The sequence below is a fragment of the Helianthus annuus genome, chromosome 15 (assembly GCF_002127325.2).
Source record: "Helianthus annuus cultivar XRQ/B chromosome 15, HanXRQr2.0-SUNRISE, whole genome shotgun sequence".
Classification (NCBI taxonomy): domain Eukaryota; kingdom Viridiplantae; phylum Streptophyta; class Magnoliopsida; order Asterales; family Asteraceae; genus Helianthus; species Helianthus annuus.
In genome coordinates this window covers 43094404-43111645 of record NC_035447.2, presented here as the reverse complement: position 1 = coordinate 43111645, position 17242 = coordinate 43094404, and the positions used below count along the sequence as shown (strand labels likewise).

Here is a 17242-nt window from a genome sequence, read left to right as displayed (position 1 = left end):
CTACGTCATTTAGAGTCTCATCACCTCGTACGTTTATTTCTACCAGTGAAGTTTCTTGGTTCCCTTTGTCAACGACCCAGTGTTGGTTTTCATTAAACACAACATCTCTGCTTATGATGATTTTCTTCGTTGCTGGGTTGTAAAGCTTATATGCTTTGCTATTTTCGTTGTATCCCCGATGAAAATTGTTCTTTCAGTCTTGTTATCCAATTTGCTTCATTGCTGCTTCGGAATCTGGGCATAAGCTACACAACCGAACACTCTTAGATGCTCAACATTAGGCTTTCTTCCACTCCAAGCTTCTTGTGGTGTCTTGTCGGTTACACTCTTTGTTGCTGCTCGGTTCAGCAAATACGTTGCACATGAGATAGCCTCGGCCCAGTACTCATTCGGTAAACCTTTCATCTTTAACATACTTCTACTCAACTCCATAAGAGTTCTGTTTTTCCTCTCGGCTACCCCATTTTGCTGAGGTGTATAACTTGTGGTAAGTTGATGGCGAATTCCACTATTCTTAAGTAATTCTTGAAATTCATTACCACAATATTCTCCTCCTCTATCTGTTCGTATACATTTTATTCTGTAGTCACTTTGATTTTCGACAAGAGCCTTGAATTGCTTGAAGTAGGTTAAGGCTTCCGATTTGAGTTTTAGAAAGTATACCCACGTCTTTCTGCTAAAATCATCTATGAAAGTTATAAAATACTTGCATCCTCCTATTGATAGTGTTCTCATTGGTTCGCATATATCCGAATGAACAAGTTGTAATGGCTCCTTTGCACGCCATGTTGCATGCTTGGTAAAAGGTTTCCTAGCATGTTTACCGAACATGCAGCCTTCACACACAGTGTGTGTCTTGTTGATTTTCGGTAGCCCTCTCACTGTGGAATTCATACCCATGTCATATAGCGTTTTAAAGTTCAGGTGTCCGAACCTTCGATGCCATAATTCTGAAGTTTCTGTAGTTGTTACATTGCATACCCGAGGAATTAAGTCTTGTTTCATGTTTAATGGGAACATCTTGTTACCAGTCATCTTTACCGTTCCAATATGTGATCTGAACGAGTCTTTAATGGTGCACTCTCGATTGTTGAACCTCACATCATATCCTTTTTGGATTAATTGACCTATGCTTAATAGATTGTGTTTTAACCCTTCCACATAAAACACATTGGGGACTCGTCTCTCTACCCCTTTAACTGTTGATGCAGATTTTGTGTCCGATGCTTGTCGAATAGATTAGTTATTATTTTACGCTGAATTTGTAATAGTTAGTGAAACGGTCTATCGAACGTGTATAGACCCACTCGTTTGAAGTGGTCAAACGAGAGGGTTATTCGGTTGACCGTGTGTTGTTGCAAGACAAGTTATGGTTGTTAATGTTGGTGTCGAAGGATAAGGCATCGAAGGATTGATGATATCCTTCGATGAGCTCGAAAGATACCCATCGAAGGATGAAGATGGACCTCGAAGGATATGTGATCCTTCGAGGTATGTATGTGTCTTTCGAAAGCTGGATAGTCGACAGATGATCTGTCGACCAGTCAGCTTGATCCTTCGACTGTGCAACCTGTGTTTGGTATAAATACCAACACCTTGTCTTGTAAAACACAAGAGTGAGAGCACAAGTGTGTGCTAGAGAGTGAATGGAGGTTTGAGTCCTCACCGGGAGAAATCACCACTTGATTTCTCCCAGGATGTATACTTCTTTGGTATTAGTTCGGTTATCATGTAATCGGGCCGACTTGTAATGTTTACTACCGGATTAATACAAAGTTTGTTATCTTTATCCTCTCTTATCTCTTCCATCTTTGAACATGAACATGAAAATCACGGATTGGATCCCGAAACACGGACCTACAATTGGTATCAGAGCCATGGTGCCCGATTTAGTAAAACTAACCGTTTACTAAGTCACATGTGCTCTAGATCTGTGATTTTTGTGGGTTTTTGTTCAAGATGTAAAAAGGTGAAAATGAGAAAAACCCAGATCTGGACCCGGATATCCAGATCTGTGCTAAACCAGGTGTTGGGTTTTATGTTTTTCTCCTAAATCTTCAAGTTTCCATCATCAAAAACTGTATACAAAGTGTTTTCGTCAGATCTGCAGATGAACAGTCCTCCGTGTTCTTGATGTTCTTGACAGCTTAAAATTTCGAAAGATGCTGTTTGTCCATCGAAAGATTGAACAGTTTTTCGAAGGATGAAACAAAATTCAAATTTCAAATTTTCATGCTTCGAAATTTGCGAAAGTTGGTCACCTACCACATCAACTTTTCACCAACCTGTCATACTTTCTGTCCTTGTGTCAGAACCATCGAAAGATATCTTTCGATCTCGAAAGATCATCCTTCGAACAAGGAGATTCGAAAGATGAACAGGAGTGCTCGAAAGATCATCAGTTCTTCGAAGGATCAAAAAGACTTCGAAGGATCAACTCTTAAGTGTACGAAGGATCAGCCATGTCCAACTTCGAAAGATGCTCGAAAGATCTGTGACATGTGCTCGAAAGATGCTCGAAAGATATGTGACATGCGCTCGAAAGACTTACGAAAGATCATCTTTCGAAGCTGTCTTGGTGTTTATCTTTCGTTTGATGCAGATGTTTCGAAGGATCCAGATGTTGTGGAATTTTATGAGCTCAGACAGTGTGTTGGGGTTAATCATTTAATTCACTTGGAGTCGGGTCGGGTGTTCGCAAGGATTATTCAAACCGGGCTTTAAAGTTTCAACATCAAAATTCGTACGGGCTTTGGGAACACGCGGGGTGATGCAGCATGATGAACACAAGAGATGATGAAAACTTGATGTTTGAAAATTGTGGGGTAGTCACGGTTACCGATGAAATGACAAAAATGGTAACGCGACTATTATGGGCCAAAAACAACACGGTATGTTCGCTTCCGCACATCAGTATTTATGATTGTTACCGGTTATTCGGAAATGTTCGAAAGGATTTTGTTTATTGTCATATTCTCGCATTTGAAGACGAACGTATGAACCTGGAACGTCTATACCGATCCTAACGAGTTCACAAAGTCTTTGGAGGGATACAAGTCGGATCCTACGGGGTACTAGGCGAAATTTCTTTATCAACTAGAATATGCAACGAAGAAATCTTTTTGTTTATTGTCATATTCTCGCATTTGGTAACGAATGAATGAACCTAGAATGTCAATACCGGTCCTAACGAGTTCACAAATTCTTTGGAGGGATACAATTCAGATCCTACGGGGTATCAGGGGACGTTCTTATTCAACTAGATTATGCAAAGAAGAAAGTCATGTTCGTGAATTTTCGGAACCGAGAACATTCAATGAAGATTGATGACAGTTCCGCTCAGTGGAGGGAATTGGTGAACATTTGACGACAGTTTCTTTGAAGTGGAAAGAATCTGTTAAGGTTTAGAGATTTTACCAAAGAAATGGGGGGATAAAAAATTCTCATTTGTTGAATTTCTTCGGTAAATTTCTAAACGCAATCACAGGTGGTAGAGTTTGTGATTTTTCTGGTGATACAAGCAGTTCGGAGTGGAATGTTTTGCACAGACACATATTTGAGGATTTTAATTAATTCTCCAGCTAGCGTGAAGGGTTTTGCACGGAAACATACAGGTATCTAAAGTCGACAGTTGTTTCAAAGCGCTGTTTACTGAAGACCTGGGGGAATCTTTATGGAAGTTGATAGTTCAAGGCTGAAGACCTGCAGGATTCGGTTTTGGGTTTGATGTTTCTTTGGGATTTTACAGGGATCTGGGGGTAACTCAATTCGTTGAGTTTGCAAACGATGTACTTGGTCAAGCTGACTTCCTGAGTACTGATGCTGAAGATTCGTAGTGCATTACGTGGTCGACTTCACAAAGGCGAGACAATGAGATCTGGATGTAGTTCAACTAAGCGTGCCGTTTGGTTGAGCTTGCAAGGGATACACTTGGTCAAGCTGACTTTCCTGAGTGTTGATGCTGAAGATTAAAGTGCATTACTTGGTCGATTTCACAAAGACGGTTTACAGAAGACAGTTCACCAGAAATCTCTATCAATGTAGTATGCTTGAAGATCAAGACTTGATGCAGCTTTTAAAGAATGGAACCCTTATCAAATGCCGGTTGGAGTATTGGAAGATCAGCGGAAGATCGGTCAATTGAGCCTCTTGAGGAAATTGCACAACACTCAACACGGATACGCGTACTTTAAGGGGGAAACATTATACAAGGAGCATCAAGATACTACTTACCTGGATCATCGGTCAAGGGGGAATTGGTTAACACAGAGAAGATGAATACTTGACTGAAGATCGATTGCAGTTGCATGTTCAGCATTCGACAGCAACGGACAAGGGGGAATTTGTTGATGCAGATTTTGTGTCCGATGCTTGTCGAATAGATTAGTTATTATTTTACGCTGAATTTGTAATAGTTAGTGAAACGGTCTATCGAACGTGTATAGACCCACTCGTTTGAAGTGGTCAAACGAGAGGGTTATTCGGTTGACCGTGTGTTGTTGCAAGACAAGTTATGGTTGTTAATGTTGGTGTCGAAGGATAAGGCATCGAAGGATTGATGATATCCTTCGATGAGCTCGAAAGATACCCATCGAAGGATGAAGATGGACCTCGAAGGATATGTGATCCTTCGAGGTATGTATGTGTCTTTCGAAAGCTGGATAGTCGACAGATGATCTGTCGACCAGTCAGCTTGATCCTTCGACTGTGCAACCTGTGTTTGGTATAAATACCAACACCTTGTCTTGTAAAACACAAGAGTGAGAGCACAAGTGTGTGCTAGAGAGTGAATGGAGGTTTGAGTCCTCACCGGGAGAAATCACCACTTGATTTCTCCCAGGATGTATACTTCTTTGGTATTAGTTCGGTTATCATGTAATCGGGCCGACTTGTAATGTTTACTACCGGATTAATACAAAGTTTGTTATCTTTATCCTCTCTTATCTCTTCCATCTTTGAACATGAACATGAAAATCACGGATTGGATCCCGAAACACGGACCTACAATTGTTCGAAGGATGATCTTTCGATGTCGAAGGATATCTTTCGAATCCTCTGACACACCTGACACGAAAGGACAGGTTGGTGGAAAAGGTGATGTGTTGATGTACCAACTTTCGGCAGAAAGGATGGTTCTGCAACAACTTTTCACCAAACAATTGACTTTCAAAAATTTTTGCCAAAATAAGCAACCTTATCTTCAAGAACTGGTCACCGGAAACACACCGGAGATATGGCCGGAAAAATCAAAGTTTCACAAAAACGATTTTTATGTTACCCAAACCGACCCCGAACACTCCCGATAGGTTTAGTACGCGTTTTTATGCAGAAAACTACCAAAAACGGGTGCTAAACCAAGTGTCCAAACACACCAAGAACTTGAACAAACCGGTTTTAAACAAGGTAAAGAGCGAGGCCTATGCCATACTTACTCAAGCACTCAACAAAGACATCTACCATCAGTTTTCATATTGCAAGACCACGAAAGCATTGTGGGATGCCTTAGTTGCTAGAGGAGAAGGCAATGCAGCTGCTCGAAAGTCTAGGCATGATTTGTTGAAGAAAGAATTTGAATCTTTCCAGTTTTTGGAAAACGAGACTCTGAATGATATGACCACACGTTTCTATCATTTGATTAGTGAAATGTGTGCTTATGGGGTGGCAGCTACTCAACAAGACATGGTGAATAGGTTTGCTGACGCCCTACCCCCAAAATGGAGTTCGTTTATTGAGTTGTTGAAGCATACTAAAGCTCTAGATGAGATTAACATCTATGAGTTCATTCAGAAGCTGGAACATAAAAATGATGAAGAAATTAGGAAAGCAAGGCGTGCTCCAGCTCCTCAGAATACAGAAATGTATTTGCCTGGTTTTGGTCCTTCAGCTAGTTCTGTTCAGCAACCGAAGCTGCAAACTGCCTTTGTGTCCAATACGAGTTCCTTTCCATTTTCGCAATCAACAGCTGCTCCACCACAACCTCAATTTGATCCGAGGTCTTACATTCCTGTTCCAACACAGCCACAACCACAACCTCAACAACAACAACAGCAAGCTCACTATACAAGCAATCCTCAACCTCAGCCTCAAAGTCATCACACAATCCGAGTCGACAACTCAAATCTTTCGCACCTTAGTATTGAAGTTGCTAAGGAACATATGGAAATTATCAACACCATGGTCAGTGCTTACTGTGGTTTGGTAGCTGGTCAGCTTGGGAACATCAACATGACCAATGAAGATTATGATCAGATCGACAAGGAAGAAATGGAGTTGATGGATATTAAATGGGCTTTTGCTAGTGCGGTTAGAAGGGCAAAAGATTTCATGGCACGAACTGGAAGAACTTCGTTGGAAGGAAAGAAAAACACGAAGTATGGGTTTGATATTAATGCCGTCACGTGCTTTAACTGTGGCGAGAAAGGGCACTTTAAACGTGAGTGCACTCGACCAACAAAACACGGCAATCACAACCCGTTCAGAAACCAGACTAATGTGAATGCCCAACAAGAAAACCGTGAACGGAGGATGGTGGCAGTGAATAACAATCAGGGACAGCCAGGAGCTACCAATCACAATCGGGCTTTGGCTGTTCAAGCTGATGAAGGATGTGACTGGTCAGTTCAGTTTGGCGAAGGTGATCAGGGAAGTGGAACTGCATTGTATGCTAAGGTCATCGAGCAGGTTCAAAAAGAAGAATCTTCTGGGAGCGATGACAGTTCTGGGTATTCGGGCAGTTCGGATGAAGAAGGCTCTGTTTCTGGGGATAATCACTCAGAGCCTGATGTGAATGAAGAAGGAGATGATGATATACAGGAGCTACTGAATGAAGCTGATGAGCTTAAATGTCAGAAATCAATTCTGATTAGGAAGGCTGCTGCTACATCAATGGAAATGGAAAAGCTATTCTCTGAAGATGGAGCTTTTTCTTTTCAAACTGCCTTTATGGCAAATGGTTCAGCCTCTACTAGTCAGGTAACTTCTGAACCTCCTGCTCCTAGTATTTGTAAATCATGTGCAGAGATGAAGCTTGAATCAGAAAAGCTTCATAGTCATAATCAGAATTTGGTTATTGAACTGTCAAAATGCCAAGAGGCAAACATGGCTTTAACCCGGAATGAAAAAGAATTTAAATCTGTAATAGAAACATTAAAGAAAAATGTGTCCGAGGTTAACAAAGTAGTTTACCACAAACAAGTAAGTATAAATGAATACATTAACCTTGTGGAAGAAACTAAGAAGCAATTAGCCATTGCCCAATGCAAGCATGATGCGATCAAACAGAAATTGGATAGTTATTCTAACTCCCGATTTGTGCTTGATCACATCATAGACGTTCAACAACTGAAAGGTAACGTAAAAGGTGTAGGGTATAAGGCGTGTCCACCCCCTTTGATGGACAACTATACCAAGATGCCCGATGAAGAGGAAATGCCTCGGTATGAACCCAGTGTGCCTTTGAACTTTGAGGAATTTTCTACTGGCCTAGGGTTCAAATCGGACAGTTCTTCAAACACAGCCCCTAAGGAACAAGAAACTTCACCATCCATGAAACAAAGTCCTCCAATTATCGAGGACTATGAGACATCGGATGATGAATCAGATGTGGCTGTAAGTGATCAGGATAAATCACTTAGCAAGATGAAAGGAGTAGATATTCCTCGAGAGAATCACATCCTTTGTGATCCTGATACTCCTGAGGCTCCATCTGTTGAGAAGCAAGTGATTGATCCTGTCAAGGTTGATAAGACAGGTGTGTCTACTGTTAAAAGCAGTAATGTGTTGTACACTTTGGTTGGAGATAATAAAATCTACTCAGATCATGTTTTTCCAATTAAGAATGTAAATAAATCTTTGATTGACAAAGTCTTTGAAGACAATACAAACAGATTTTTGGGAAAAACACTTCCAGGAATTGTGGTAACACAATGTGATCCAATTCCTAAGGCTGAGGTTAGGAAACAATTTGGTAATCAAAAATCTCCAATCACTCGACAACCTACTGCTTCTAAGGGTAAACAACCACAACGAGCTCCAAAGCCAAAGGCTAAAGTTGAATCAAAAGGAGCTCGTTACATGAAGAAAGGAAAAGATGTTAAGTTTGTAGCATCAAAAGGTACAGATAAAATTGAGACTTTTGAAAACAAATCAAACACTGATTTTGTACAACAAGTCAAGATTTTGAAACGAAACAGTGATAACAATTACACCCAACACACAAACGGGTGTGATGAAAAAGCAAGTACCTCAGGTTCTACAAGCTCAACATCTGGTAGTCGATCAAGTTCTCCTAAGTCTGTTGAAAGGAGAACTTGTTTCAAATGTGGAGAAATTGGGCACATTATCAGAAATTGCCCAAATGCTCCAAAGAAGAAGTTGGTTGAAAAGGCTCCACCTGAAGCAGTTCACCCTCAACGTCGGTCAGTTTCACCTCAACAAGATAAACGAACTGTAAAAGAACAAGAAACTAAACAACGACGTAAGAACATAAAAACTGTTGAAAAAGCTTTAAAATCTGAAGTTAAAACAGTTCAAAAGGAACCAAGAGTGTCACAACCTGTAAAACCAGAATCTTCAAAAACTGGTAGGCAAAGACAAACTTGGTTACCTAAGTCGGGTGACAGTTCAGGGGGAGCAGTTGTTCTTGAAAACCATCAAGAGATAGAGCTTACGTATCGTGATGCCAAGGGACGACCCAAGACCACTAAGGCTTGGGTCCCCATTCTCAACTGATGTGTTTATTTGACATGTGCAGGATGTTCTAGGAGGAACTATTAATAGTCACTGGATTGTTGATAGTGGAGCATCCAGACACATGACTGGCGACTTACGGCTCCTGTATGACGTGAGAAATATCAGAGGAGGGTATGTTGCTTTTGCGGGTGATAAAGGAGGGTACATCACTGGAGAAGGAAGTATCTCCAATGGAATCGTGTGCTTTGACAAGATCAATTATGTGAAGCAAATTGATCACAATCTTCTCAGTGTGTCGCAAATCTGCGATAAAAAGTTCTCAGTGATTTTTGATGATGCTGGCTGTTATGTGCTGAAACCTGGATTCAAAATCCCACAAGAATGGATTCTCTTATCGGCTCCGAGAGTTAATGATCTTTATATTCTCGACATGAGCCAGGCGATTACAACATCTGCACAAGTTACTTGTTTTGTCTCAAAAGCCACAGAAAAGGAGTCTATATCTTGGCACAGAAGAATGGGACACATTCACTTGAGAAAAATGAACCATTTGGTGAAAAATAATCTTGTGAATGGTGTGCCTGTAAGAAGTTTTCATCTACAAGATATCTGTGTCTCGTGCCAAAAGGGGAAGCAAACGAAGAAGTCTCACCCTTTGAAGAAAATCAACACTGTCAGCATGCCTCTCGAACGTCTTCATATGGACCTTTTTGGACCTATGAAGCACAAGACAACGTTTGGTGATGCTTATTGTTTAGTAGTTACTGATGACTACTCTAGATTTTCTTGGGTATCTTTTATGGCACACAAAAGTGAAACTCCTGGCATCCTCAAGGATCTTCTTACAATGTTGGAGAATCTCTATACGTTGAAAGTGAAAAGGATCCGAAGCGACAATGGAACTGAATTCAAGAATCAAGTTATGGATGAGTTTTGTACTTCTAAAGGCATTCTTCATGAGTACAGTTCTCGTTATACTCCACAACAAAATGGTGTCGCTGAGAGGAAGAATCGAACTATTATTGAAACTGCAAGAACAATGTTAGTAGAGTCGGAACTCCCTATTCAATTCTGGGGAGAGGCTGTATCGGCTGCATGCTACACGTTGAACAGAGTTCTTACAGTTAAGAGACATGGCAAGACTTGCTTCGAACTCCTTCAGAGAAGGAAACCGGATCTTTCTTACCTTGAACCGTTTGGTGCTCCTTGTACTATGATTGAGCCGGATGGAAAGTTTGGTGCAAGAGCTATCGAGGGTTTCTTCCTTGGATATGCAACTCCGAATTTTCGTGTTTGGAATCTAGCTACTAAAAAGATTGAGCTATGGAGCGAAGTTAGGGTTCAAAGGTACACGAGTCCTGTTAGGGCTCCGGGTGATCCGTGGATGTTCGATTATGATGGGCTATTTGACTCCTTCAATCTGCCAACCTTTGACGAAGAATCAGCAGCTGCTCGGATGCTGTTGGAAAGTGACAACGCTGCTGTCTCGCCATTGGTTAGACCTATTGTTGTTGACCCTCAAGCTTCTACGTCAGTCAACAATATGGTTCAAAATGAGGTTTATGAAGATGCTGCTGATTATAATGACTCTTCTGAAGATGATGAATATCATGATGCAGCCGAAGGATCTTCAGCTCCAGCTGCTCCTGTTCAAGGTGCCTCTGGTGATACACCTCATACGCAGAATATAGATATTGCTGAAGGGAATGCATCCACCTCTAACCACATTCCTGGTGTGGAGTTGGTTGTTGATCTTAATCTGAATAATTTGGGTATCAATGCTCGTGTACCGGATAATCCTGAAATGAGGATTCACGATACCCATCCACAGCAGAATATCATAGGAGATGTCCATCGCGGGGTGCAGACGCGTAATCAGCTGAGAAACAACCGGAATGCTGGTTTGTATTCAGCCATAAGAGAATCTGGCCAACAGAATGACTGGTCCTTCGCGTGCTACGTGTCACAAGAAGAACCAAAGTCGTGGAAGGAAGCATTGAAAGACAGTGCTTGGGTTGAAGCCATGCAGGAAGAATTACAGCAATTTCACAAGCTGGGTGTTTGGAAGCTTGTTGAAAAGCCTGAGAACTACAAGAAGATTGGCACTCGATGGGTCTTCAAATGCAAGAAAGACGACCGTGGAGTGGTTATTCGGAACAAAGCTCGTTTAGTCGTTCAAGGTTTTCGTCAGATAGAAGGAATCGACTACAACGAAGTCTATGCACCAGTTGCACGTCTGGAAGCTATTCGGATCTTTCTGGCTTATGCCTCATTCAAAGGATTCAAGGTTTACCAGATGGACGTCAAAAGTGCATTTCTACATGGTGTGGTTGAAGAAGAGGTATATGTCGAACAGCCTCCAGGTTTTGAAGATCCTGTTCATCCCGATCGGGTTTGGTTGCTCAACAAAGCTCTCTATGGTCTTCATCAAGCGCCACGAGCTTGGTATGCAACCTTATCTACATATCTGCTGGAGAACGGTTTTCGAAGAGGTCTTATCGATTGTACTCTCTTCATCAAAGAACAAGATGGAGATCTTCTTCTGGTACAGGTATATGTTGATGATATTATTTTTGGTTCTACTAATGATGTTTTGTGTAGGAATTTCGAGCGCATCATGCAGGATAAGTTCGAGATGAGTGCTATGGGGGAAATGAATTTCTTTTTGGGCCTACAAGTGCAACAAACGGAGTCTGGGATATTCATCCATCAGACTAAATATGTTGGAGACATCTTGAGCCGGTTCCAGATGTCCGATGCAACGCCCATTGGTACCCCATTGCCAACTAATCACGGAATCACTCCTGACTTGAAGGGTGAACCTGTTAGCCCTTCATACTATCGCGCGATGATCGGATCCCTTATGTACCTCACAGCATCAAGGCCAGATATAATGTACCCAACATGCCTGCTTGCCAGATATCAAGTTAATCCGAAGGCCTCACATCTTGCAGCTGTCAAAAGGATTTTTCGTTATTTGAAGGCTTACCCCGACACCGGTCTGTGGTATCCTAGGGATAATAACTTTGACTTGGTCGCATTCAGTGATTCTGATTTTGGCGGATGTAAAATCGACGGTAAATCCACAACGGCTGGATGTCAGTTTTTAGGAAATCGCCTAGTCACATGGCAGTGCAAGAAGCAGACGTGTGTAGCTACATCAACATGCGAAGCTGAATACATTGCTGCCTCAAGTTGTTGCTCCCAAGTTCTTTGGATCCAACAACAGATGCGGGACTACGGTTTTGAATTCCTAACTACTCCTATTTACGTTGATAATTCTGCTGCTTTAGATATCACTAAAAATCCTGTGCAGCATTCAAAGACCAAACACATCGAAATCAAATATCACTTCATACGTGATTGCTTTGAGAAAAGGCTAATCGATGTTGTTAAGGTCCACACCGATGACCAACGTGCCGACTTATTTACCAAAGCTTTTGACAAATCTAGATTTGACTTCTTATTATTGGTAAATGGCATTAAGGTCAAGCAAGAGTAAACCAACATCGGAAAATCATTTTTGTAAATATCTTTGTGTGTTTTTAAATTTATCTTAGTTTGTTGATTTTAGGGGGAGTAAATCCAAAAATCGGAAAATACAAAAACATCGAAAAATTTCAAAAACTCAAAAACAATAGAAAATCAAAAATGAGTTTCCTGGAGAGCAAAAGAGAAAATGATAGTACATCAGTGGTCTATCCAAACCTCTTTAAACCTTAAATGAAAAACGATAAGCAGCTCTATATAAGATGTATCGGTAGGCTCACAATCATTTTAAAGTGTGCAGGGTGATATAAATCTTAATCGACTGAAGACCAGGTGGGAACCATTCATTGGCATATGGTCTTAGTACCGAAATTTCGTTTGATAGATTGCCGAGGTTCTGAGATATTCGGTCTTTATGCTGCTTATCATCTGGGTATCATGGTTGTATCTTTTACCGAAAAATAACGGGGACGCAAGTCTAGATCTTCCATGATACTATACATACGTGTACATATTGCATACTGCATTCGACCTCAATAAGTGATAAACAATCACATGTCCAAATCAAATAAGTGATAAAAATATCACATTTATCTGGGTGTCAAGTTCGTCTCTCTGCTGTACGGAAGTACTGACCTGTTCACGGACTTGCACCTGTGCCCTCATGCATACGAAAATCAAGTTCCTCATCAATAAGTGATTATATCACATAGGACTTGTTTTCAAATCAAAATAAGTGAGTATCTCACAATTTATACGGTCAAACAGATGATAATCGGTATACTCACCGGTAAGATGAACTCTCGTGCATACCTTGATACGGGAATGTGTCGTGATGTGGATGAACACCGGTCGGTAAGTATAAATCATACATTAACGTATCCTCTAAACATGATTACATCTGATAAGTTGAGCTTAAGTGGACAACAATACCGATAATTGTTATAGGATGCTTATTTTAATGTTAACTAACTGAACAACAAGAGTGTTTTGGCATGACCGTACACTGATATGATTCTCTTACCCTCGAAACTCGCAAAAAGAATGTCTGTATATATTTATTTATTTACTGCTTAACTTTTATTGTTCTTCTTTTAAACAGTTTCGTCGTTTGGTGCATATCAGCACGACATTAGCGGTGATGTCGTTTGATAACACTCAAAGGATTTTAAATTGTTGTCTTTTACTTTCAAAAATTCCAAAAAGATTTTAGGTGTGTTTTAATATAAACTTTATAAAAGCCAAAAAGATTTTATTTCTACTTTATTTTCGATCGTACGATGTTGGAGCTCGAGTCTTCGTTACCTGAAACCTGAACGAAAACCGAATTGACTAAATCTTCATAAACGGTCGAAATTTGCAAGTTTTGAAAGTTAAAGACTTAAATTGACAAATTTATTAAACTTTCAAACTGTCGGACGGTGTTTGATTGTGACATGGTCATTCGTGTGTCATTTGTTTATCCTATGTTCCAAGCAGTTGTTCTCATTACGCGTTTAGATTTCTTGCATGTGCAGATTCTAAAGGCTAGGAGAACATGGTCGATGGCAAGCTTTGGAATGAAGACACGACGAGAAGGCACTCAAAAGATGAAGATGATCGAGTTGCCGCTGGCCATCATCAACACCACAAGGATCTCACTTCATAAAGTTAAAGTATTTCACGAGCATAACTCAAGGGGGAGCTTATGTTAAGGGGGAGTTTGTCAACGCACTTCCTACATGATACGGGTAGTTTGTTGATACACTCTCTGCTTTCAAGACGTGAAGACTTTGAAGATCCTCCGACATTGAAGATTTGAAAGGACATCAGAGTTTTGGTAACTCGAAGACCAAAGACCGTCGAAGTTCAAGACGAGTCTGCAACTATAAAAGATAAAGACAAAGCTACAGCCAAGGGGGAGTTTGTTGGTGCACTTGTGTCTGTACTTTGTCTGTATTCGGTCTGTATAAAAACGATGTCCTAAGTCAGTCTGTAAGTTGACCAAGTAAACTATCCTCCTAGTTAGACTTGGACAACATGATGTTGTCTGGATCGAAGGATAGCCTCGAAGGATACAACTGATCCTTCGAGGTGCTCGAAAGATATGGTTCGACCATGGTTCGACCATTAGGCATCGAAGGATGATCCTTCGATGTCCATGCTGATCTTTCGGACACATTGTCATCGACAGATGATCCTTCGGACCATCTGTCGAATCCTTCGGACAGATCTGCTTTGTATGGGTATAAATACCCATGCAGTGTGTTAGTGTTAGATAGATGCACACATAGAGAGTTAGAGAAACTCTGCTGGAAAACACACACACACACACTTTAGAGAGAGTTTGCAAACAAGATTGTAAACATTGTGCTTGTAACCGTAAACCTTCATACGTATTAATACAGTGGTGTTAATCGGTGAACTTTGTGTGTTCTTGTGTTTGTTCTTGCATCATTCCGGTTTGCCCGCTAGCTTGGATTCCGCACTCGCTAGTGGGTTAGTATAACAAGGTTTAGGTTTGTTCTCGATCCTCCGAGAAAAGGGACCTACATTAACCTTTATCAGTACCTCTCCACAGCCGAGTACCTCCAATCTCTTATCATCTCCGGTTCTTACTTCACGCCGTTCGGAATCGTTTAATGTGATAAATATATTCTTATCCCCCGTCATGTGATTGCTACACCCTCTGTCAAGATACCAACAATCATTTTTAATAACTTCTTCGACATTAAATATCATGAACATAGTCTCATCATTCCCGTCTTCTGTTTCATCAGTGTGTATGAGTGCTGTATTAGATTTATCATCTTCACTTCTCTTATTGCAGAAGCGTGCCACATGTCCCAATTTTTGACAATTGAAACATCGTATTGAACTGTTGAACTTTCCTCTTCCCTTGCTCCGTCCTCTGCTACTGTTTTCTGATCTTGACTGTCTTGATCTGTCATATTGATTGCTTTGTATTTGAAAAGCCTGTTCGGTTGGTGCATCATCATATTGCTTCAACCGTAATTCATGTGATTGTAAAATTCCCTGGAGTTCTTCAGTGGAAATTGCGTTCAAATCCTTAGATTCTTCTATGGCAACAACCACCGATTCATATTTCCGGGTTAAACTTCTTAAAAATTTTTCTACAATCCTTTGTTCCTCTATCCGTTCTTCATTTAAACGGAGTTGATTAACTATTACCGTTGTCCGATTAATATAATCCTCTATAGATTCACTATCTTTCATTTTTAATGCATCGAATTCACATCTGAGGGTTTGTAACCTTACCGTTTTGACCCTGTTCTCTCCCCTATATGCCTTATGCAGAATTTCCCACGCTTCCTTTGAAGTTTTACACGTCGCCAATCGCTCGAATATCGTTTCACTGACAGCCTGAAACATTATGTGTAACGCTTCCCGATCTTTCTTGATCTTCTCCCTTTCAATATTCTGATCGCTTTCAGACGCATTTGTAGGCAGATCGGAGTATCCCTCTTCCACTATCGTCCATAACTCTTGTGATTCTAGTAATACTCTCATTTGTATATGCCAATGATAGTAATTCGCCCCAGTAACTTTGGAATCTGAGTTTGGATTCCCCCGTTGGTCGCCATGCATAAATTAGGCTTTTACACTCGAAAGAAAAAATAATTTGCAGATCTTGTATTTGACGATCGGTGGCTCTGATACCACTTTGTTAGATTGAATCACACTTTCAGATTGAATATCTCTGATGAAAGAATCGATATTGTTCTTAACTGAATTGGTAAATCATAAACGATACATATGAGAGTATATAAATCTAGGGTTTCACATATGATAACCGCCCCTACTTATGTTAACGAATAAAGAATAATAATAAACTTATAACCCTAACTAATATATTCTAATATGTAACATAATCCAGCTTATATTTTCTGTTTCTCGGTCTAATAACCAGCACCTACAATGCATAGAATTTCGTGTATTATATACTCAGTAGGCAGCTAACCCAATGGTACAATTTCTCATTGCAGCCACCGCCGCCAAACCATCCTAAATGTTGGGTTTACTCGGGTTTGTTCGCGGGTCATTGGTTCGGCACGTGATCAGGTCACGAACTAAATGGTTCGATGGGTTTAATTTAATACTTTCCACACGTTTTATTTGTGGAAAACTGGGTCATGATTTGACCGAATAAAAGGGAGAAGAAATATGGATTGTTGAAGAAATCCAAAGTCATGGGGCATGCAAACTCTACGTGGGTTGTTTAGAATTAATTTAGCATGTGCTGTTTTGTTTTATTATAAATAGGATAGATTGGCATTATTTCTTTTGTACCGTCTTTTGATTATTGAATACAGTAGCCATTTTAGAACCTCTGCAACTTCTCCTTCACATATACTACATACATACGTAAGTTTGTTTGAGTGTATAGCTAGTGTATTGAGGGGCCTGTAACCAACACTTAAAACCAAGTCACCGGCAGGTGTTTATAGAACAACACAATTGGGTACATCTCAGCCAGTTAGGACTCCATATGTTGGGTACTATGAGATTCATCAACCATCTTAGCTTACATATAATGCAATAGAGGCTATGTCACCACTAACAGTAGTTGATCAATTTAATCACGAAGAACCGACGCCTGATTTTAGTAGCGATGAAAGCGTGAGGTATCAATTTATGATATCAACCAAAACCAATTGATATGTAATGTAATTAAACAGTATCGAATAAACTATAATCGAAAATGACGCATGATGTTTACCATGAAATAACCAAGAAGATTATCAAGGGTGTGCCTATTGGCACACTAAAGTGCCTATTGGCACACCAAACCCTAGCAAATTTAGGGTTTATCTACGCAGCGTATTGGTCAATACGCAGCGTATAGGGTTAACCCTCTACGCTGCGTATTGACCAATACTCAGCGTATATAAACCATGGATTTCAGTGCCTGACAACCAATCATTGCACAGAAAACAAGGGTTATATACGCTGCGTATTGGTCAATACGCAGCGTATATAAACCATTAGATTTTTTGGGTCATTTTGGTAGGTTTGAGGGATATTTTTTCACAAAGTTTAAATACGCTGCGTATTGACCTCT

At 40.4% G+C, this 17242-nt stretch overlaps 1 protein-coding gene across 1 annotated transcript; it reads right to left on the bottom strand.

The window, feature by feature from the left end:
* Positions 1-216: 216 nt before the first annotated feature.
* On the bottom strand, positions 217-15690 carry LOC110913593. The gene is made up of 2 exons (XM_022158416.1): positions 14709-15690; positions 217-881 (listed from the first exon to the last, which is right to left on the bottom strand). The coding sequence occupies exons 1-2, from the start codon at positions 15688-15690 to the stop codon at positions 217-219; spliced, it is 1647 nt and encodes a 548-aa protein (XP_022014108.1).
* Between the last annotated feature and the right edge of the window lie 1552 nt (positions 15691-17242).